This window comes from Lithobates pipiens, unplaced genomic scaffold (assembly GCF_037356315.1).
Source record: "Lithobates pipiens isolate NorthernLeopardFrog02 unplaced genomic scaffold, aLitPip1_a1.2 Scaffold_22, whole genome shotgun sequence".
Taxonomy (NCBI): domain Eukaryota; kingdom Metazoa; phylum Chordata; class Amphibia; order Anura; family Ranidae; genus Lithobates; species Lithobates pipiens.
The window spans coordinates 326,155,219-326,179,593 of NW_027507784.1; the positions used below are offsets into that span (position 1 = coordinate 326,155,219).

Below are 24,375 nucleotides of genomic sequence, written 5' to 3' on the forward strand. Positions count from 1 at the left end.
GGAAAAAAAGGTTAGGCTCATTTCCAACTCTCTAGTAGGTAATAACTTTAAAAGACAATGGTCCATCCCTTTGCCAGTGGTGACACCGTAGATGCCCGGTGTCTCCGCTACCCCTTATTTGCCGTAGAGTTAGCGAGGTCTCAGTCCGATCAGGTTTTGGTGAAGGGGACCCTTCCGGCTCGGCAAAGAGTTTAATGTAAAAACCTTTGTTGGAGGTCCCTGGCAGTGCAGGGGTTAACAAGGCGAGCTCTGTGCCGGGTGCAGCCTTCCTCTCTCTGCCTCTGATATCACCCAGCCTATTCCCAGCATTGTCCTGAGTGCCAGCGCTGGGGACACCAGTCCTGCTATGTGACAGCCACCATGGGACCCATAGGTGCAGGTAAGAGACCCTTTCTGTCTATTAGAACACACCTGGGGGGGTTAAAACTGTACAGGCTGGGGGCAGATGTTTAAATACCTAGGAAACAAATTCAAGGGCAAAAAAAATAAAAAAATTTTTTTTAAAACCTACTTGGTGACATTTGAAGACTGCGGGATGGGAAGGGTTAATGATGCTCTCATTGCGGTTACTAAGGCTGCGCCACGTAAGGTGCGCCTGGGGAATAAATGGTCCATATAGATCCTCGCGTTAGTCTGCCGGAGTTTTCTTTTTTGCTAAGCATAGACTATTATTTTATTAAAAATCCTCATAACACAAAAGGAAAGAATAAACTCAACCCTATACACAAAATGAACAATAATAATAATAATAAAAAACAACCACATAATAATAATAATAATAATAATAATAAACTCAGCTCACCCTATTTCTGTATACAACCGTATACACAATATTATTATTATTGATAATTTTTCACTTAACTTCTTTAATTTTCCATTTACAAAATTTAAGAAAAATAAACATATTCAAACATTCATATAACAATAACCCCCATTATCCTCCCCCACCCTCATTCTCTTAAACTCTCCCTCCGTCCTCCACTCTAATACTATTAATAATAATAATAATAATAATAATAATAATAAAGAAAAACTCAGTTCACACTATTTCTGTATACAGCCCTATACACAATATTAATAATAATTAAAAAAAACTCTGTTCACACTCTTTGTGTATACAACCCTACTGTATACATAATAATAAACTCTGCTCATCCTATTTGTGTATACAACTCTATACATAATATTAATAATAATAATAGATATTTATAATTATTAATATTTTTTTTTTTACTTAACTTCTTTATATAACTTTCCATTTACAAAATGTAAGAAAAAAAAACAAAAACATTCATATAACATTAACCCCCATTACCCTCATCCTCCCCTCCCTCACCCTTGTTCTCTTAAACTTCCCCCCGTCCTCCACTCTGGTACTATTAATAATAATAATAATAATAATAATAATAATAATAATAAAGAAAAAAACCTCAGTTCACACTATTTGTATATACGACCCTATACAAAATAATTAAAAACTCAGCTCACCCTATATGTGTATAAAACCGTATACGCAATATTATTATTACACTATTTGTGTATACAACCCTATGCAAAATATTATTATTATTATTATTATTATTATTATTAATAGTAGTAATAATAATAATATTGTGTATACGGTTGTATACACATATAGGGTGAGCTGAGATTTTATTATTATTATTATCAAAAATGATAAAGAGAAAACAAACTCAGTTCACACTATTTGTATATACAACCCTATACATAATAATTATAAACTCAGCTCACCCTATATGTGTATACAACCATATACACAATACACAATATTATGATTACACTATTTGTGTATACAATCCAATGCAAAATATTATTATTATTAATAGTAATAATAATAATAAAAATAAAGAGAAAAAAAAAACTGTTCACACTGTTTGTGTATACAACCCTATACACAAAACATAAATTCACACTATTTGTGTATAAAACAGCCAGACGATATAACATCAAAACTCATATTAAAAGAAAAGTACATTTTATGGCGTCTGCATATAGTTATATTGGCTTTTTGCAATGTAGTTATCTGAATGCAACTTTCGGTGCAAATTTAAATAAATGACTTCCTTGCCTGACCCCCAACCTTAACATGACCTTAACATTTAATCCCCCCCCCCTTTCTAAAGCCTGCAACCTAAAGTGTATGTCACAGAAAAATAAATATATATATATATATTTAGTACATTTCTGCAATACATGCACATTTCTCCCAATAATTCATTCCTTTAAAAACACTGCAAGTACAGGAAAATGACTGCTGAACTGCCAGAAGTCTAACGAGCTGCCAGCTTCCTGTAGAGAGCTGACAACCCTGTCCTCGCTGCACTGAAAACCTGAGCAGTGTTGTCAGCCCTGCCTCAGTTCCCCCCTGGTGGGCTATAGAACACTTCCCTCTATTTATGGAGATAAAGAGAAGGGAAGCTATTCCGTAGTCTAAATGTCTCCCATTTTAACCTTCTACTGAGTCACACCTACAACTCTGAAATCAGCAAAGCTGATGCTTCCTCCTGATTGGAGAACTCTAGCTCTGACTCAGACCTATGCAGAGTGACTGCTGCTTTCCCTTAGGCTGGATTCAGACCTATTTTTTTTATGCTTTTTGCATTTTTCAGATTTGCACTACAGAACGTGTTCCATAGGAAACCATATTAAATGGACTGTAGTGCAAAGCTGAAAAATGCAAAAAGCACTAAAAATGCCATAGGTGTGAATCCAGCCTTAGCCCTTGTACACACGGTCGGAGATTCCGACGGAATGTGTCCTATCAGACCGTTTTGTTGGATATTCCGACTGTGTGTGGTCTGCATCGGACTGTTTCCATCGGAATATCCAAGTTTTCCAACTTGCCGGTAAAATTTTCTGACAAAATGCTTCTATTGGACATACTCCGATCATGTGTAGCCTACTCCGACGGACAAAGTGCCACGCATGCTCAGATTCAGATTCACATACTCAAATTCCTAGACCAAAGCTATTGGCTACTAGCCTGAACGTAATCCCGTCTAACGAAATAACGTCATCACGTTATGTACAATCGGATTTTCTGACAACTTAGTCCGACCGTGTGTATGCAACATCACTTCCGGACCTCTTCCGGAATTAATCCGTCGGAATTACTCCGATGGATTTGGTAGTCGGAATCTCCGACCGTGTGTACGGGGGCTAAGACAGCAAAGGTCCTTGGGTGCAGCGTGCTGGCAGGGGACAAGGCTTTTCTACTCTGGTTGTGGCTGCTTTTTAAGAAAAAAATATAAGACTTTACGTGTTTTTTTTTTTTCTGTTGCACTTGTAATGTATTTAGCTGATTTAAAAATAACATTTAGTTGGGTATTCATTTTTTTTCTCTCTTCCCAAAGAGTTAACATGACCCCTCCTCCCATAAGCTCACATGACTTGCTGAGTCAGCAGCAATGCAGCATGATGCCAGCTTATTTTTTTGAACCTTCCCAATACTCAGACTTAATAAAAGTCATATTGTCCGCTAATAAAATCTCTATATTTGGCTCCCTGGTGTAAAAATAACTAACACTGATGTGTTTAGTGGTAGCTCTTCATATGGCCGCCTGGCTATTTAAACAACATCTGTCCTTCTCTTCTTTACTTTGTAAGGGACAAACATTGCCCACATTGGATTTTATGAGTTTGCTAAATTCTGGATTCCTGGAAATTGGCAAACGGTATCTAGCTGTTCCCTATTTGTTAAACTGCGGGGGAGCGAATTCCTGAAAGGTAATCTGACCTCCAAAGAACCTATTAAAGGAGACCGAGAATCTTTTCACATTTTCTGTTATACCTGTGAAAAGAATATATAACGCTTTTATTTTTTTTTCCTTTTTTATTTTTTTGCTTTTTTTATTTTTTGCTTTTTTTTTTTTTTTGGCTAGGTTAAGGCAGCCTTTCTCAACCCTGTTTTAACTCAGGGGAACCCTTGAAATTTTTTTTTTTACTTCCTGCTATAAATCACATCCAATAAAATAATTTAGAAAAATCGAATTTCTTCATAAAAACAGGAAAATATGTATTCTGCTAGAAGAGTAAAATGGGACTAAAACTAAAATACCATTTTAGTCCTAAGACTAAAACTAAATCGAAATTTGCTGCTAAAATTAACACTGTTACTAACTGACAGTTTTGACACTTTGTGTGACACTAATACAGTGATCAGTGCTAAAAATATGCACTGTCACTGTAGTAATGACACCAGCTGGGAAGGGGTTAAAAATGTAAGGCATTCAAAGGGTTAAATGTGTGTCTAACCAGCATTTTTGTTTGTACAGTATGCAGCTTTTACTAAGGGATGTGCTGGATTTTATTCCCTGCTATGCAGAATCCCGTATATATAACATGGGGGTGGGTGCATGTTGATGAGGACAAGGGCCCTGGCCATTGGTTTGTTGGGGTCTGCGGGCAGAGGGCTTACTGAATCTGGAAGCCCCCTGATCCTGCCCCCCCACCCTATGTGAATGAGTATGGGGTACGTTGTACCCCTACCCATTCACCTAAAAAAAGTGTCAAAAATAAAACACATTACACAGATTTTTAAAGTAATTTATTATGGCAGCTCTGTAATTTCTTCCGATCTCTTCTGTGTCCTCCGCTGATGTCTTCTGCTCTGTTGTTTCTTCTCCCCTCTCCTGTTCTTCTTCGCTCTCTTTCCGGTTCTTCTCCCTCTGCCCACTGTCTTCTGCTGGGTCTCCTCCGCTGTCTTCTCGATCTTTTGCTGGCTTTTTTGCCCGGGCTTCTCCCTATGTTCTTCTTCCGATGTTGACTCAACATTCTCTCCCACTCTAATGTCGGGTGCACGGTGTACCACTACTTATATTGGCATGGGGCAGGGTCACTGAAGGCACGCCTCTTATGACGTCACCGCCCATCATGCCCGGGCAGTGACGTCATAAAGGGTGGGGCCTCCAGGTGACGTCACACAGTGACTCCGCCCCATGCCAATATAAGTAGTGGCACACCGCGCACACCCAGAATTTGAGCGGGAGAGAGCGCTGAGTCAACTTCGAAAGAAGAACAGAGGGAGAAGACAGAGGAGAAGAACTTGAGAGGGGAGAAAAACCGACAGAGGCAGAAGATGTCAGCTGAGGACACAGAAGAGCCGGAGAGGGGAGAAGAGATTGGAAGAGATGATGAAGCTGCCTTAATAAATTACTTTAAAAACATGTGCAATGTGTTTTATTTTTGACACTTTTTTTAGGTGAATGGGTAGGGGTACAGTGTATCCCATACTCATTCACATAGGGTGGAGGGCCGGGATCTGGGGGCCCCCTTGTTAAATGGGTCTTCCAGATTCTGATAAGCTCCCTGCCTGCAGACCCTGGCAACCAACAGGCAGGGTTGTCGGGAAGAGGCCCTTGTCCTCGTCAACATGGGGACAAGGTGCTTTAGGGTGGGGGGGCATAGGCCCCCCTGCCCCAAAGCACCCACCCCCATGTTGAGTACATGTGGGCTGGTACGGTTCAAGAGGGGTGGTGCTTGTACGTCCCCACCCCCTTTCCTGACCTGCCGGCCTGTGTGCTCGGATAAGGGTCTGGTATGGATTTTTGGGGCACTTCCACGCTGTTTTCCTGGTGTGGGGCTTCCTCTTAAAATCCATACCAGTCTGAAGGGCCTTGTATGCTCTTGGAGGGGGAACCCATGCCGTTTTTTTTTTAATTAGCAAGGAGTTCTCCTTCAAGATCGTCAGAGCACAAGTCGCATGCCAAAGTCGGATCAGTTAGCACTTTGATCCAACTTCAGTGATATTCAATGGGCTGAAGTAGGATCAAAGTCAAACCAAAGTAGTGCAGGGAGCATTGTCAAAGTCGGACCGACTTGTGTTGGACCAGTTAAGATAGGCTCCCATAGGGAAACATTGATTTTCACACGTCATGCGACATGAGTAGTGATGGACGAACGTTTCGCCCGGCGGTCGTTTCGCGGCGAATTTCCGACATTCGCGGTCCGCACGTTCGAACGCCTTTTTCCGTCGTTCGCCGCGGCGGACTTACGTGTTTAATGTATACAAGAACTTTAACCTTTGGTGACACGTTTATCATGTGATACAGGACAGCCAATTGAGACATGACAGCACATGGACACTTGGACATTCCCCCTAACCTATAAATACACCCGATCCGGTGGCCATTTTACATTCTTTCTTCTGTTACGATAGGGACAGGTTCCTGTGTGGAGTAGGGAGAGATAAACCACTAGCTATTTGGTACACAAAAGTTCTTTTCAGGACTGGTATAGGTGTTAGGTGTTGATAGGTTTGCTGTGCTGCTGATTCTTGCAGCAGCCTGAGTGTCTTTTGTTAGTTTAGAGAAAGGGAAAGGACGGTGTATGCTACAGGGACAGCCAGATTAGTCTTTCATCATCATCATCATCATCATCATCATTAGCTGTTACTATCAAGGTCCACAAAAGAGCTGTTCCAGTAACCACTAATCGTTCTCTTTTTTTGCCAATTTGTATAGGGACAGGAAGGAAGCAGTGTTGTCAGGCAGTGAGGGTAATTTTAAAGACTTGCTGTTATTATTAGTTCCACAAAGGTTCTTTTCAGGACTGGTATCAGTGGTACAGTAATAGGCTTGTACATGTATAATATTCTTTCTTCCAAATATAGAAAGGATATTATACTTGACTGCTGCCCTTCTGCTGCAGTCTGCTAAACATTCACAACTCACTTGTTCCACAAAAGTTCTTATAAGGACTGGTAACTTGGTATAGGGTGCTACGGTACATAGGCTTGAGTGCGGTACAGTCTGCTGTTCTGTAAGGACCGCTATCGGTCCACAATAGATAGGGTTGACGTGCACCACTGCTGACCGCTGCCCTATACTGCAGCAGTCCTTCAGCGGTATAGGGACTGACGTACAGTCTGCTAATCACTAACACACAACCTGCTTGTTCCACAAAAGTTCTTATAAGGACTGGTAACTTGGTATAGGGTGCTACGGTACATAGGCTTGAGTGCGGTACAGTCTGCTGTTCTGTAAGGACCGCTATCGGTCCACAATAGATAGGGTTGACGTGCACCACTGCTGACCGCTGCCCTATACTGCAGCAGTCCTTCAGCGGTATAGGGACTGACGTACAGTCTGCTAAACACTAATACACAACCTGCTTGGTCCACAAAAGTTCTTATAAGGACTGGTAACTTGGTATAGGGTGCTACGGTACATAGGCTTGAGTGCGGTACAGTCTGCTGTTCTGTAAGGACCGCTATAGGTCCACAATAGATAGGGTTGACGTGCACCACTGCTGACCGCTCACCTATACTGCAGCAGTCCTTCAGCGGTATAGGGACTGACGTACAGTCTGCTAATCACTAACACACAACCTGCTTGTTCCACAAAAGTTCTTATAAGGACTGGTAACTTGGTATAGGGTGCTACGGTACATAGGCTTGAGTGCGGTACAGTCTGCTGTTCTGTAAGGACCGCTATCGGTCCACAATAGATAGGGTTGACGTGCACCACTGCTGACCGCTGCCCTATACTGCAGCAGTCCTTCAGCGGTATAGGGACTGACGTACAGTCTGCTAAACACTAATACACAACCTGCTTGGTCCACAAAAGTTCTTATAAGGACTGGTAACTTGGTATAGGGTGCTACGGTACATAGGCTTGAGTGCGGTACAGTCTGCTGTTCTGTAAGGACCGCTATCGGTCCACAATAGATAGGGTTGACGTGCACCACTGCTGACCGCTGCCCTATACTGCAGCAGTCCTTCAGCGGTATAGGGACTGACGTACAGTCTGCTAAACACTAATACACAACCTGCTTGGTCCACAAAAGTTCTTATAAGGACTGGTAACTTGGTATAGGGTGCTACGGTACATAGGCTTGAGTGCGGTACAGTCTGCTGTTCTGTAAGGACCGCTATCGGTCCACAATAGATAGGGTTGACGTGCACCACTGCTGACCGCTGCCCTATACTGCAGCAGTCCTTCAGCGGTATAGGGACTGACGTACAGTCTGCTAAACACTAATACACAACCTGCTTGGTCCACAAAAGTTCTTATAAGGACTGGTAACTTGGTATAGGGTGCTACGGTACATAGGCTTGAGTGCGGTACAGTCTGCTGTTCTGTAAGGACCGCTATCGGTCCACAATAGATAGGGTTGACGTGCACCACTGCTGACCGCTGCCCTATACTGCAGCAGTCCTTCAGCGGTATAGGGACTGACGTACAGTCTGCTAAACACTAATACACAACCTGCTTGGTCCACAAAAGTTCTTATAAGGACTGGTAACTTGGTATAGGGTGCTACGGTACATAGGCTTGAGTGCGGTACAGTCTGCTGTTCTGTAAGGACCGCTATCGGTCCACAATAGATAGGGTTGACGTGCACCACTGCTGACCGCTGCCCTATACTGCAGCAGTCCTTCAGCGGTATAGGGACTGACGTACAGTCTGCTAAACACTAATACACAACCTGCTTGGTCCACAAAAGTTCTTATAAGGACTGGTAACTTGGTATAGGGTGCTACGGTACATAGGCTTGAGTGCGGTACAGTCTGCTGTTCTGTAAGGACCGCTATCGGTCCACAATAGATAGGGTTGACGTGCACCACTGCTGACCGCTGCCCTATACTGCAGCAGTCCTTCAGCGGTATAGGGACTGACGTACAGTCTGCTAAACACTAATACACAACCTGCTTGGTCCACAAAAGTTCTTATAAGGACTGGTAACTTGGTATAGGGTGCTACGGTACATAGGCTTGAGTGCGGTACAGTCTGCTGTTCTGTAAGGACCGCTATAGGTCCACAATAGATAGGGTTGACGTGCACCACTGCTGACCGCTCACCTATACTGCAGCAGTCCTTCAGCGGTATAGGGACTGACGTACAGTCTGCTAATCACTAACACACAACCTGCTTGTTCCACAAAAGTTCTTATAAGGACTGGTAACTTGGTATAGGGTGCTACGGTACATAGGCTTGAGTGCGGTACAGTCTGCTGTTCTGTAAGGACCGCTATCGGTCCACAATAGATAGGGTTGACGTGCACCACTGCTGACCGCTGCCCTATACTGCAGCAGTCCTTCAGCGGTATAGGGACTGACGTACAGTCTGCTAAACACTAATACACAACCTGCTTGGTCCACAAAAGTTCTTATAAGGACTGGTAACTTGGTATAGGGTGCTACGGTACATAGGCTTGAGTGCGGTACAGTCTGCTGTTCTGTAAGGACCGCTATCGGTCCACAATAGATAGGGTTGACGTGCACCACTGCTGACCGCTGCCCTATACTGCAGCAGTCCTTCAGTGGTATAGGGACTGACGTACAGTCTGCTAAACACTAATACACAACCTGCTTGGTCCACAAAAGTTCTTATAAGGACTGGTAACTTGGTATAGGGTGCTACGGTACATAGGCTTGAGTGCGGTACAGTCTGCTGTTCTGTAAGGACCGCTATCGGTCCACAATAGATAGGGTTGACGTGCACCACTGCTGACCGCTGCCCTATACTGCAGCAGTCCTTCAGCGGTATAGGGACTGACGTACAGTCTGCTAATCACTAACACACAACCTGCTTGTTCCACAAAAGTTCTTATAAGGACTGGTAACTTGGTATAGGGTGCTACGGTACATAGGCTTGAGTGCGGTACAGTCTGCTGTTCTGTAAGGACCGCTATCGGTCCACAATAGATAGGGTTGACGTGCACCACTGCTGACCGCTGCCCTATACTGCAGCAGTCCTTCAGCGGTATAGGGACTGACGTACAGTCTGCTAAACACTAATACACAACCTGCTTGGTCCACAAAAGTTCTTATAAGGACTGGTAACTTGGTATAGGGTGCTACGGTACATAGGCTTGAGTGCGGTACAGTCTGCTGTTCTGTAAGGACCGCTATCGGTCCACAATAGATAGGGTTGACGTGCACCACTGCTGACCGCTGCCCTATACTGCAGCAGTCCTTCATCGGTATAGGGACTAAGAGTTTTGTCACAGGGTCATTTAAAAAATGACAGGCAGAGGAAGAGGCAGGCCCTTCCGCAGGGGTGGTAGGGGTAGGGCAGGAGCAACAGGCTTGAGCCAAAGTGGGAAGTTGCAGAAGGTGCGTTCAATTACTTTAAAGGATGCACCAGACTTGGTTGAGTGGCTCGCTCAGCCTTACTCTTCTGCACCCTCCTCATCCTCTCGATCTGCACCCTCTTCTTCACTCTCTGCTATGTGCACCCCCAAAGACACTACCACCAACAACACGACCACCACCACCACCACCACATACCTTCCGCTTGAGTCACTGGAATTATTTTCCGATCCATATCAAGAGGACATTTCTGATGCGCAGCCACTCTTGGTATTGGATCAGGAAGAGGAGGTAGCAACAAGCGCTACTCAGCAGTCTGACGCCAGTACCCAGATCAGCCCAAGGAGGAGGTTGGTCCCCGGTGTTGCTGCCTACTCCGAGATCTCTACTTATAGCGGTGGGGAAGGTGACGTTGATGATGACGTGTCTAGTGATGTCACGTGGGTGCCCACAAGAGAGGAAGAGGAGGGGAGTTCAGAGGGAGATATGGACCAGCAGATAGGGAGGAGAAGCAGCAATGACTTACATTGCACAGCAGGGACAAAGCAGACTGCAAATGTATCAGGAGCGAGTCATCGACCATGTACGGTCACATCTGGCGCTCCCAGGACACCGGCACATGGCTCCGCAGTGTGGGCTTTTTTTAACGTGTCCGCTGCTGACAATAGCGTTGCCATCTGCAATCTTTGCAGTCAACGCGTTAGTCGCGGTAAGCCCAATACTCACCTAGGGACGACCGCCTTAAGAAGGCACATGAGCAGCCATCACCGAGCCCAGTGGGAGCAACGGAACACACAAAGCCACACTGCAGGCTCTCACCGTCCAGCCTCGTCTTCTACTTCTCCTTCTCCTCTCTCCTCACAATTGTCCTCCACTCCACCTTCCATCACGCCAAGCTCACATTTTTCTGCAAAAAGGCAGGCTTCCGTGGGCCTAATGTTTGAGCGTAAAAAAATGATGACGCCGGATAACCCTCTTGCCCAACGGTTGGCGGCTGGCTTGTCAGAACTCATAGCCCGCCAACTACTGCCATATAAACTGGTGGACTCGGAGGCCTTTCGCAAATTTGTGGCCATTGGAACACCACAATGGAAGGTCCCAGGAAGGAAGTATTTCTCAGAGAAGGGCATCCCAGAGCTATATGGCCATGTTCAGCGGCAAGTGAATGTATCTCTGGCACACAGTGTCGGTGCCAAGATACATCTGACCACAGACACGTGGTCTAGCAAACACGGGCAGGGAAGGTATATCAGTTTTACTGCCCACTGGGTGAACCTTCTGACGGCCGTCAAGCATGTAACCCGTGGCACCCGTGTAGATTTGGTTTTACCGCCACGGATTGCATGCAGGCCTGACTCTTCTTCTCCTCCTCCTACTCCATCCTCCTCCCTCTCCTCCTCAGCTGCCTCCTCCTTTTCCGCTGCTAGCGTCTCTTCCACTGCACCGCCCAAGCTCCCCAGAACCTATTCCACATGCCAGGTGAGACGTTGCCATGCCGTGCTGCGTCTGTTGTGCCTGGAAGCAAAGAGCCACACTGGCCCGGCACTCCTTTCAGCTTTGCGTTCACAGGCAGATGAGTGGCTAACACCGCTCAATTTGACAGTTGGTAAAGTGGTGTGTGACAACGGTGCCAATCTGCTTAGCGCATTGAAACAGGGCAAAATCACGCACGTGCCGTGCATGGCACACGTCTTAAACTTGGTCGTGCAGCGATTCCTTGTCAAATACCCTGGGGTCCAGGACATCTTGCGGCAGGCAAGGAAAATCTCGGCCCATTTCAGAAGATCTTACACGGCCATGGCTCGCCTTGCTGACATTCAGCGGCGACACCATCTGCCGGTCAGACGTCTTATTTGCGATTGCCCGACGCGATGGAACTCAACCTTCTATATGCTTGATAGGCTGCTCCAGCAGAAACGTGCAGTTAACGTCTACCTGTATGAACTCTGCGAAAGAAACGGTTCTGGGGAGCTGGGTTTTTTTTCACCGCGCCAGTGGCTGCTCATGCGCGACACATGCAGACTTCTGCGGCCATTTGAGGAGATCACCAAACTGGTCAGTCGCAGCCATGGCGCCATCAGTGACATGGTACCTTATGCCTTCTTTCTGGAGCGTGCATTGCGTCGTGTCATTGATCAGGCTGTGGAGGAGCAGGAGCGGGAAGATGAGGAAGTCGCAATGCTGGATGAATTCCCAGGGGGGGCTACTCTATCTGAGACAAGTCAACAACAGGAGTCTGATGAGGAGTCAGAGGAGGATGGTGCCGGGGCGGATGAGCAGGAGCAAGAAGAGCATGCTTTAAACCTTTCTGGGATCCCTGTTGTGCGAGGATGGGGAGAGGAGAATGAAGAGGACGACATTATCCTGGATGATGAGCAGGAGCCAGGCCACCACACCGCTTCCACTTTAGTGCAAATGGGGGCCTTCATGCTCCAGTGTTTTAATAGGGACCCCCGTATAAAAAGCATGAGGGTCAAGGACCAGTACTGGGTGGCAACGTACTTAGACCCCCGGTACAAACACAAAATGGCGGAAATGTTACCGCCGTCGCAGAGGGCTGTCAGAATGCAGCACTTCCAGGCCTTGCTTCGAGAAATGCTGCATTCTGCTTTTGCGTGCGCTGGCAGAGGAGCAATTCCCACTCCCAGAGAAGCATTTGCGGGTACCAATCCAACATCGCCTGCAAGAAGAGGCCGGTTTGAAGATGTGTTGGTGACTTCGGATATGAGGTCATTCTTTCAGCCGACCCATCGACAGGTGTCATCCGGATCCAGCATCAGGGAACGCCTAGACCGTCAGGTGTCCGACTACATTGGGTTAACGGCCGATGTGGACGCTCTGAGGAGTGATGAACCCCTAGACTACTGGGTGGGCAGGCTTGACCTCTGGCCAGAGCTTGCCCAATTTGCAATCGAACTGTTGGCTTGCCCCTCATCCAGTGTCCTGTCCGAAAGGACGTTCAGCGCAGCAGGGGGGATTGTGACCGATAAGCGTACTCGCCTAGCTCACCACAGTGTTAACTACCTCACATTTCTAAAAATGAATGAGGCATGGATCTCGGAGGAATTCAACACATGTGACCAGTAGACCATGTATATGTCTATAAACTATTTTTTTAATCAAGCACACAGACCTTCTTAATTCATTTGGCTCACTTCCTTGACCCAAAAAAGCACACCGTACTATATGCCCCTACCCTCCTCTTTGAAGAGGTTGAGCGGTGTCATATTTCTACTGGGGCTGCTTATGATATCCCTGTGCTGTGCTGACTTCCTCCTGGGGGTTCTTATTATGAAGGGATCACACTATCCCTGTGCTGTGCTGACTTCCTCCTGGGGGTTCTTATTATGAGGGGATCACACCATCCCTGTGCTGTGCTGACTTCCTCCTGGGGCTGCTTACGGTGCTGCTGTCAGTGCTGTATGTCACGGTGCTGCTGTCAGCGCTGTATGTCACGGTGCTGCTGTCAGCGCTGTATGTCACGGTGCTGCTGTCAGCGCTGTATGTCACGGTGCTGCTGTCAGCGCTGTATGTCACGGTGCTGCTGTCAGCGCTGTATGTCACGGTGCTGCTGTCAGCGCTGTATGTCACGGTGCTGCTGTCAGCGCTGTATGTCACGGTGCTGCTGTCAGCGCTGTATGTCACGGTGCTGCTGTCAGCGCTGTATGTCACGGTGCTGCTGTCAGCGCTGTATGTCACGGTGCTGCTGTCAGTGCTCTGTATTACGGTGCTGCTGTCAGATGCCTCTATCACGGTGCATGTGTCATTCCGGTATGTCACGCTGCTGGTGATCATCTCCTGCACCCTCTTCTTTGCCTACCCTGGTCCCTGACCTTCCCTCTCCTCCATTGCCTTCATTAGCTCCATAGTCCTGAATTGTTAGAACAATTTCCCAAATAAAATAAAAATGCTTGTAGTTATCGATCCCAAATTCACCTCATACATGTATTATGTCATTGTCCAGATGGTGGGACTACGTTTTACCCCCTAATAATTACCACGTGGCCGCAAATTCGACATGAAGGTTTGCAAAGTTCGCCTCCCATTGAAGTCAATGGGGCCCGCGGCGAACGTTCGGTTTCGCGAACGTTTGGGTCCGTTCGCATTTCGCTTTCGCGAAACGTCCCGTCGGAAGTTCGTCCATCACTAGACATGAGTTCCCAATGTCGGAGGGTTTGTCATATCAGTGTGGCACAGCCTTAAGCCTCATACACACTATCAGATTTTCTGCTGATTTTTGTCTTCAGATTTACCAAAACCATGTAGTGCAAGGGCCTGTCTGATTGCATACACATTGAAACTCCTAAAGTTTGACCTCATATTATATGGTTTTGGTAAATCTGAAGGAAAAAAATCTGCAGAAAATCTGATGGTGTGTATGGGGCTTTATACAACTTGGTTGTGAGTGAAGAAGTTCCCCTTGCATTGGTGGTCAGTTAAGTACCCTTTACATTGGTGGTTAGTGAAGTAAAACCCCTTACATTGCTGATCAGTGAAGACGTGCCCCCACACATTGATGGCCAATGTACTTCTCCCTGACATTGATGGTCAGGCAAGAAATCAACCTGCCACTGCCCACTGCTTGAGGAACCCCTAGAAACCTCTGGAAGAACCCAGGTTGAAAAAGGTGGAGTAAGGGAATGGTTAAACCCTCAGTCAGTTTTCTGTGGTTGCTACACCCCGTGTCCTGGTAATGGATGTATCTAAAACCTTACAATAATGTTGCAAAAACAGTGATTTTACAATACAATTACAACATGATTTAAAGAAAGGCTAATAGGATTTCTGCATTGAAACATTTTAATCTACAAATGTGTGATCTTGCTTTGCATGGGACATTACACAAGAGTTTTTTTTTTATTTCAGGTACATGATAAGCTTGTTTTCTTACCTGCTTTTTCCCCCTGTTAATTATGATACAAATTTCTCATCCATTCAGGCTTTGTGACATCGGTCATTTTCTACTCCTTCATATCGAGGAATGCTTTGGCCTCTGATTCCAGGGCTTCTGTTGGAGATGCAGCTTTAGTAGGTTCAGAGACCAAATGTCCGACTCCCTGTCTGTGCAGCTATGAATACAATGATGAGTACAACATCTTCTGCAGCTCCCGAAATCTTTCCCGGATTCCTGATGAACTTCCCACTAACGTTCGATCTTTATGGCTTGATGGCAACAACCTCACCATGCTGCCAAAGGAGGCATTCAAAAATTTGTCTCAGCTCGATTTTCTCAACCTGCAGAGCAGCCACTTGAATAGTTTGGAACAGCATGCCCTCCATGGGCTGAAGTCTTTGGCCCACCTACACTTGGAAAGGAACTTGTTGAAGTTTCTGGCTCCCAATACTTTTCTTCACACTCAGAATTTGGTGTCTTTGAGTCTCAACAACAATTACTTCACAAAAATTGAAGATGGTTTGTTTTCGGGACTTTCAAACCTTTGGTACCTGAATTTGGGCTGGAATTCACTGGTGGTGCTCCCAGACACAGTGTTTCATGACCTACCAAATCTACGAGAGCTTATATTGGCTGGAAACCGCTTGACCTATCTACATCCTCCTCTGTTCCTGAGTCTGGTTGAGCTCAAGGAGCTGGATTTAAGTGGAAACCTTCTGAGAGGAATAAAGGCTCACATCTTCACAAAGCTACACAAGCTCCAAAAACTGTATCTTAACCACAACATTATTTCTACGATTGCTCCAAGAGCTTTTGTAGGCATGAAATCCCTCCGGTGGCTGGATCTCTCTCATAATCGTATGTCAGCTCTATCAGAAGACACCTTTGTTGGGTTGTTGAGCCTTCATGTTTTGAGATTATCCAACAATTCCCTTACAAGTCTTAGGCCTAGGGTCTTCAAAGATCTCCAGTTTTTAGAGGAATTAAATCTTGGGCATAATAAAATTAAAAGTCTCACAGAAAGGGCATTTGATGGTTTGGGTCAACTAGAGTTTCTGTCTTTAAACCACAACAGCATTCAAGAGATTCGTCCTGGGGCATTTTCTGGACTTCTCAGTGTGGCAGTGATGAACCTTTCTGGGAACTGTCTCAAAACTCTCCAAGAACATTCTTTTCGCAGTCTTGGCAAGCTTCACAGCTTGCACTTAGAAAACAGTTGTCTCAGCAAAATAAAACCACACATGTTCTCAGGTCTTTCAAATCTCAGGAGGCTCTTTCTCCAGCGGAATGAAATTTCGGTTATAGATGATAACAGCTTGTCTGACCTTCAAGATCTGCTTGAACTTGACCTCCGATTCAATAGGTTGACCCAGCTTTCGGCCAAATCTTTCACTGGGCTAAACAACCTCTCTTACCTTCTTCTTTCCAATAATCAAATGCTAACTATTTCTTCAGAGACTTTCAGTCCATTTCAGAGGCTTCATTGGCTTGACCTTTCGGATAACCAACTGAATTCCATAGCTGCTGATGTGTTCCAGCCTTTGTCTCACTTGAGGTATCTCAGTCTACAACGGAACCCCCTGAAAACCATTTCTGTTAGTTTCTTGCTCACAAACTCCCCATTGGAGCAGCTGTGGTTATATGGAAATCATTGGGATTGCAGCTGCCCCCTTAAAGACCTCCGAAACTTTTGCTTAAGAAATGCCACTATTGTCCCACGGCTGGTGCAGTCTATGTCAGAGGGTGATGACAACAGTCCTCCAAGTTACATCTACAACAACATCACCTGTGCCAGTCCTCCTGAGGTTGTAGGCCTGGACTTGCGGGATTTAACTGATAAACACTTTTCTCATTGCCCCTGATAATATCGAGTTGGCTACTTGGCAAAATAAAAGAATGGTTGAATCGCAAGAACAAACTTTCTACTTTTTCATCTATGTAGAGACAGGTTTTTATATAGCATGTCTACAAAATTAGTTAGAAAGTGAAATCATCTCTCATTTAAAGTGAAAGTAGAGGGGACACTGAAAATATTTGTTTGATTTTCTGGAGCTCAGATAGCTCATGGCTATTTCCTCTTTCTCCAGGGGCTTTTGACTTCTGAACTGCATGGCCCAGTTGAAGCTCAAAATACAAAGTAGACAGTATGCTGCATGTTTTGCATTCAATTTATATGCTAAAAATCACACATTGAGTTGCAAGAAGAAGGATGGAACTTGGTTGAAAGGGCATCACCATTCATTGTACATGTGCTTGGGGCACCATGATGGCTACTCTAAGAACTTTGGGTGGACATTTTGTCACTGAGGGCCACAAAACGTGCAAGAAACTAGCAGATCTTACCATCATCATGAAATATCAGTTCATAGTCCATCTAATGGTGTTTTAGTTAAAGTAGGTTAGCAATAGACTTCTTTTGATCATGCCTATCAAGAAATGGTAGAGTGCAGTTGTCCATGAAACAGAAAGTCAAGGACAGCATTAAGAACATTGTCCAAATGTTTCAACTATTCCCCATGTGTGTTTGATAGGTACAAATACAAAAACAGAGAGATTTCTTGTTACATAGTGGAAGGTATTAAAACAAAATCTACCCACTAGGGGCACAAATAAAAAAAAATAAACCTAACAGGAGCCCAAACCCTTCCCACGCTATCCAAAACTGAAAATGAAAAATTTTGTCTGGAATTCGAATTAGAGGACAGTGAGCAGCACAGTAGAGACATCACCAACTCTCACTAACAATCTGGTGAGACTAGCAGTCAGAGGCAGCAGTGCCTTAGATCAGGGGTCTCCAAACTTTCTAAAGAAAGGGCCAGTTTATTGTCCTTCAGACTTTAGGGGAGGCGGACTGTGGTCAGAGGGAGAAGAAAATGTCCTGGTGCCAGTGGGAGTAAACAATACCCCATCATTGGTATTAGGGGGAGTGATAGTTCCCCATCACTGGTATCAATATCAGGAATAGTGCTCCATCATTGGTGTCAGTGGGAGGTATAGTGGCCCATCATTAGTGTCTGTGGGAGTAATAGTGCCCCATCGTTCGTATCAATCTAAGGAATAGTGCCCCATCAGTGGTGTCAATGGGAGGAATAATGCCCCATCATTGGTGTCAATGGGTTGAATAGTGCCCCATCATTGGTGCCAAGGGGAGTAACAGTTATCCATCATTGATATCAGTAGGCAGTATAGTGCGCCATCTCTGGTGTCAGTTGGAGTAATAGTTCTCCATCATTGGTATCAATGAAAGGAATTAGAGCCCCATCATTGGTATCAATTAGAGGAATAGTGCCCCATCATTGGTGTCAGTGGGAGGAATAATCCGCTACCATTGGTGCGAGTGGGAGTAATAGTGCCCCATGACTGGTATCAATAGGAGGTATAGTGCCCCATCATTGGTGCCATTGGGAGTAATAGTTCTCCATTGTTGATATCAGTAGGAGGAATAGTGCCCCTTCATTGGTGCCAGTGGAAGGAATAGTGCCCCATCATTGGTGTCATGAATAGTGCCCCATCATTGGTGTCAGTGGAAGGAATAGTGCCCCATCATTGGTGCTTCTAGCTTCTAGGAATAGTGCCCCATCATTGGTGTCAGTGGAAGGAATAGTGCCCCATCATTGGTGTCAGTGGAAGGAATAGTGCCCCATCATTGGTGTCAGTGGGAAGAATAGTGTCCCATCAATGGTGTCAGTAGGAGGAATAGTGCCCGATTGTGAGTAGCAGGAACTGTGCCCCACTGTTGCTGACAGTGGGGGGAATAATGCCCCAAGGGCTGAATTAAAAGGGCCACAGTTTGGAGACCACTGCCTTAGATAATCTCACAAAACAGATATACAGATCTTGGAATTTAGACACAGAAAGCCAAGCAAGCCACAGTAAGCTGAAACAAGTAGACTTTATGAGCCTAGTCATTCCTAACGATTTTTTTTTTTTTTTTTTGTAAATCTGTTTATTGAGTTTCGTAACATTTAACAGTAAAACACAAAGACAACTAACAAAACCAAAACTAATAAAAAAGAAAAAAAGAGAGAAAAAAAAAAAAAAAAAAAAAAAAAGAGGCAGCACACATTGGTCATGACAATAATGGGCTTTGGAGCCCGCAAAGACTTAGGATGAGGCAATCAATTACTAGTAATATATCAGTGAGCTCGAGATCTCACGATGGTCCCAGCCTGTGACATGCAAGGGTAATATGGCGCCATGGGGCTAGAACGTCGATCACCAAACAGAGAGCACATTTACTATCACAAATTCCTATTCATAGGGTGAGGGTGTCAGGTTTAAGATTTATGAAGGGGGGAAGTCAGAAGCCGTGGAGGGATCTGCCAGCCATTTGGACCAGACCTTACTATATTTTTGGGGGCAACCCCTATTGGCATAACAGTCTTTGTATAGGGGCAGGCTGTCGTTGACTAGCCGTTTCCACAGAGAGAGGGGAGGAGGAGTGGGCTTACGCCAGCTAAGGGCTATGGCTTTGCGGGCGTAAAAGAGAAGCAACCCGACCAGAGTACGGTTAGCCACAGTGGGAATCAGTTCCTCTATCAGGCCCAGTATGCAAATTGCTATGGAGGGTTGGATCGATATGGTGGTGACCTGCGTAATGACCTTTAGTATCTCCTTCCAGTATTCGGTAATGGGTGGGCAGGTCCAGAAAATGTGGGTGAAGTCCCCCGGTATCTCCCCACACCGCCAGCAGCTGGGGGGGGAGGTGGGGTTCATTTTGTGTAGCCTATGTGGGGTAAAGTATGCACGGTGGACCATCTTGAATTGTACTAGTCGATCTCTCAGGGAGACCAGGGATCTAAAAGGAAAGTCCCACACGTCATCCCAATCGTCATTGTCGAAGTCTGGGATGTCGTGCAACCATTTATTCCTAAGTTTTTCCAAAGTGGGAAGGGAGGTCAATACTAAGTGGGAATAGAGTCGTGAGGTGGGCTTATGTGTGCATCCGGACCTGAGGAGGTCCTCCAGGGCGGATTGAATGATCTGGATGGGGGGGTTTGGGAATTGGTGACTAAAGGCGTGGGAGAGTTGGAGGTACCTAAAAAAATAGCTTGGCGGGGCATTGAAGTCAGAGATCAATTTAGAAAATGGAACCAGCGACTGAGTGGAGATCACCTGGACCACCGTTTTTATGCCAAGTTTAGTCCAAGCGTGGGGTTCAGGTATTCCTAACGATTTTAACGGAAATATTTTAAACAAACCTGAGAACTAATTGTATTCCTCTTCCACTTTTGAAAATAAAATTCAGGTGGCTAGCATGGTGGTTAGGATTTCTATATATCTACACTGAAATTCTTGGTATGATACCCACCAAGACCCTATTTGCATTAAGGTGGCATATGGCAACATTTTGCTTGCTTCATTCAGTCCAATAACATACTGATAAGGCTACTGCCTTCCTGCCAAAAGGTACCGGTAGGTGGGCCGGGTCAGTTCTAGCAGGTTTTTTAAATCAGCTTTTGTTTTAGGCTGATTTATTATAATAATGCTGACTATCACTCCCAACTAAGCCTGCTAGAAGCATCTTCTAGTGAAAGTCAGCACTGCTATCATGTTCTACATTAAAGAGACTCTTCTGCTTTGTCCATTTAGTCCTACCTAGCCCATCTCCTTACCCACTTATACTCACCTTCCTCTCACATACCCAACAATCTATTGCCTGGTATGGGGGAGCATAGAACCTGATCTCAGGATGCTGTGTTTGGGCCTCAGGGGTCAATTACCAAGCCTGAACACTGTCACCTGAGACGAGGAAAAAAAACATCATCCCTGTGTAAGCTCTGACAGCATTCAACTTAGAGCTTACACGTGGCCTGACTCCCGTAAGAATGGGGATGAGGTCTGGTTAGATCTGGAAAGATAGGTATTATGGGCGGCTTTAAGGGCGCCCCCCATCCATCGCTGACCCCCATGTGTTCGGCCCCTTTCAGGACATTGGCACATAGATTCCAATGCAGGGGGGGGGGCTGTTTTTTTTTGAAGCACTGATTAGAGCCAGAGGCTCTAAAAGGCTTCAATATAGAGTGGGCTTGGGTTGCAGAGAGTGCGATCCGATCCCACCCAGGTGTGTTACAACAGCGAATGAATATTCGCTAATGTAACACTGGTCCACTTCCCGACTAATCAGAAAGCTAATTTTGACACCAGTCACATGATTAGCTGAAAGGACAGGCGATCCTATTGGATGCCTATGTGGAGGAGGGGAGGAGCCAGAAGCCACTATGGAGAAAGCGCCACGAAGCCACTGCACCACGCTGCCTGAAACCCGCCACGATGGAGTAAGTGCCGGATTCACCGGCAAATAGCCGCCACTGGTAGGTATAAGTGGGATGAGTTGTAAGCTAGTATGGCACTCAGTCCCAAATAAGCCTCCTTAAAGCTGAACTTGGATATGAAAGACACAAATTAATGTAGCTCTGTAATTATTAAGGCTAGGTTCACACTATTGTGAATTGGATGTGGTTTTCTTCACATCCAATTCGCATGACAGGAGATTGTGACCATCTCTCTATGGAGCACATTCACACATCTCCGGAGCGGCTCCATAGGGAGCACAGGGATTAGCACAGGAGGGATAGGGAATTGCTCAGGAGTCCTGTGCGTCTTCCGGTCCATTTCAGATCCCAATTCAACCAAAAATTCAGGTTGAATTTGGACCTGAAACTGTGAACGGAGACGTGCTGGACCCCCGCTGTGAGCCACTCCATGCTGCAGTGTGAACCCAGCCTAATACATTATTAAAAACAAATATTAAATTCACACAGTGTCAGCACCTAAATATGACCGGATATCAGTGCCTTGCAGTCCCTGTAGAGCAGGGCTAGAGTGTGAAAGGAAGAAGCAGCACAAGCAGCCAATCAGATCTTGTGCTGACAAGAATCATGGTGATAGGAGGGGAGAGCACAGTGACAACCTCATCACTGTGCTGCTTCTCTATTCACTGTCCAGTAACAGGTTGGGGGCTGGTCCAGGATGACCTGGGTTGAATGATACTGAACATCAAACTGAGGACACCCAGTGGCAGAAAAAAGGTACTGCGGGAAAATATCTCTGGATTGAAGCTGAAGCAGCAGAAGCTGTTTTTGTTATTTCATTTACATGTTGCTCTTATTGGCTGAAGTTCTGCTTTAAATAATTCCATATAGGAGATAAAGTGTGCTTTAAAGCTTCCAAATAGCTACTGAAAAAGCTCATTGTTTTTTATCAGCTGAAGTCTGTACAAACCCTAATTATATAACAATGCCCAAGAATGCCAGTTTTAGGTGGAAAGAGGCACGGGTGAGATTATTCTTTGTCAGCACTTTTCTTTTATTTCCAGCGCAAAATGCATGGATAAGGGGGAGGTAGCGGTAAACATCAACCAAGGCTTGTTTTTTGGAAGGACTGATTTGGCCCATTAGGATGGGGGGTAACACACTGACCATTTCTTGGTGGCAGAGGCGGCTGTATATAAACTTTTCTCTACATGGACAAAACATTATAGCGGATTTGCTAAAAAAACGCGAATATTACGCAAAAACAAGAGCTGCTTATTTTCTGTTATTTTGTCAAATAAAAATTGTACAGTGGTTGTGAACAAGCTTGCTGACTCATATGAATTTTGTACATAGGGAACACATGTATGAAATCATTTTGATTGTTCAATAAGGGATTATTCATAAGAATGCTGTCTGAATGGATCCAAATGCAGAAAGGTGTGTGTTCGGATCCGTAGCTCCTGCATGCATGTCAATGCAGCTGCTGCATCTGCATCCACTTCTATAGGCTGCCTGCATGAAACTCCAAGGTGAATACAGATGCAGAAATCAGCAGCCTACCACGCAGTGGTAGCAGCACTCCTCTGAATGACCCCTTAGACCGAGGGCATTAAGGGCGCATGAGCGCTGCCCCCCCCCATCAATGACCGCCTTCCCCATGCATGCGTCCGACCCCTTTCAGGACACTGGCGCATGGATTCCAATGTGAAGGGGCTGTTTTTTTGAAACACCGATTAGAGCCTAAGGCTCTAATAGGCTTTAAAATAGGGTGTGCACCCAGGTGTGTTGCAACAGCAAATCAATATTCACTGATGTAACACTGATCCTACTCCCGGCCAATCAGGAAGCTGGTTTTGACACTGGTCACCCAATTGGCTGAAAGGACAGAGCGATCCTATTGGACGCTGAGGAGGAGAGAGGCGCTGCACGGCGGAAGTCACCGTGATGCAGAGAGGACACAGGAGCCGCTGCATGCCGCTTGTAGGAGCCCGCCTGCCTGCAACTGATGGGGTAAGTGCTGATGACTGACCAACCGGAGGGGTGGTTGTTTGTCACCCCCCCAAAAAAAAAAACACCAGCTGCCACTGCCTTAGACAGCACAAGGGGCAATGATGGAAGAGGAATGCTAGCTTCCCACAAAGTTGGGAGCATGAAATTGTCCAAAATGTCTTGGTATGCTGAAGCCTTAAGAGTTCCCTTCACTGGAACTAAGGGGCCAAACCCAACCCCTGAAAAACAACCCCACACCATAATCCCCCCTCCACCAAATGATGAGCGAGTTTGGGGTGGAGGAACTTGACTGGCCTTAACCGGTGAGAATGCCTTTGGGATGAATTCGAGTGGAGACTGCGAGCCAGGCCATCGGTGCCTGACCTCACAAATGCTCTTCTGGAAGAATGGTCAAACATTCGCATAGACACACTCCTAAACCTTGTGGACAGCCTTCCCAGAAGAGTTGAAGCTGGTATAGCTGCAGAAGGTGGGCCAACTCAATATTGAATCCATAAGGACTTTTGGAGGATTATAGTGTGGGGTTGTTTTTTAGGGGTTGAACTTGGCCCCTTAGTTCCAGCGAAGGGAACGCTTAGCCCTTGTACACATGGTCGGAGATTCCGACAACCAAATCCGTCTGATTTTGTCCGAAACTGTTGCATACACACGGTCGGACAAAGTTGTTGGAAAATCCGACGTGATGACGTTATTTCGTTACGACGGGACTACGTTCAGGCTAGTAGCCAATAGCTTTGGTGTAGGAATTTGATCTGAGCATGCGTGGCACTTTGTCCGATCGGAATTCTCTACACATGATCGGAGTATGTCCGACCGGAGCATTTTGTCTGAAAATTTTACCAACAAGTTGGAAAACTTGGTCCGTCGGATACTCCGACGGAAACAGTCCGATGCAGACCACACACAGTCAGAATATCCGACAAAACGGTCCGATCGCAAACAGTACCCTGAACTTGACCTGCACTTTACTTTTAATCAACCTCTTGCATTGCAGTAGCGGTACCCCAGAGCCCCACGCTGAGAGAGGTGGAAACAGCACAAGGATCCAATCAGTTGCACTGCAGTGCAAGGAGAATGGCGATAGGAAGAGAGAGCAGTGCTGCTTCTCCTTCCCTCTGCAGTCACAGGCTGGTAGTGGGGAGAAGACCTGTGAGTGAAAG

At 45.7% G+C, this 24,375-nt stretch overlaps 1 protein-coding gene across 1 annotated transcript; it reads left to right on the forward strand.

Annotated features, from left to right (window-relative positions):
* Positions 1–23: 23 nt before the first annotated feature.
* On the forward strand, positions 24–22,527 carry IGFALS (insulin like growth factor binding protein acid labile subunit). Its single transcript, XM_077449566.1, has 2 exons — positions 24–379; positions 14,994–22,527. The coding sequence occupies exons 1-2, from the start codon at positions 361–363 to the stop codon at positions 16,808–16,810; spliced, it is 1,836 nt and encodes a 611-aa protein (XP_077305692.1). The 5' UTR covers positions 24–360; the 3' UTR covers positions 16,811–22,527.
* Positions 22,528–24,375: the final 1,848 nt, after the last annotated feature.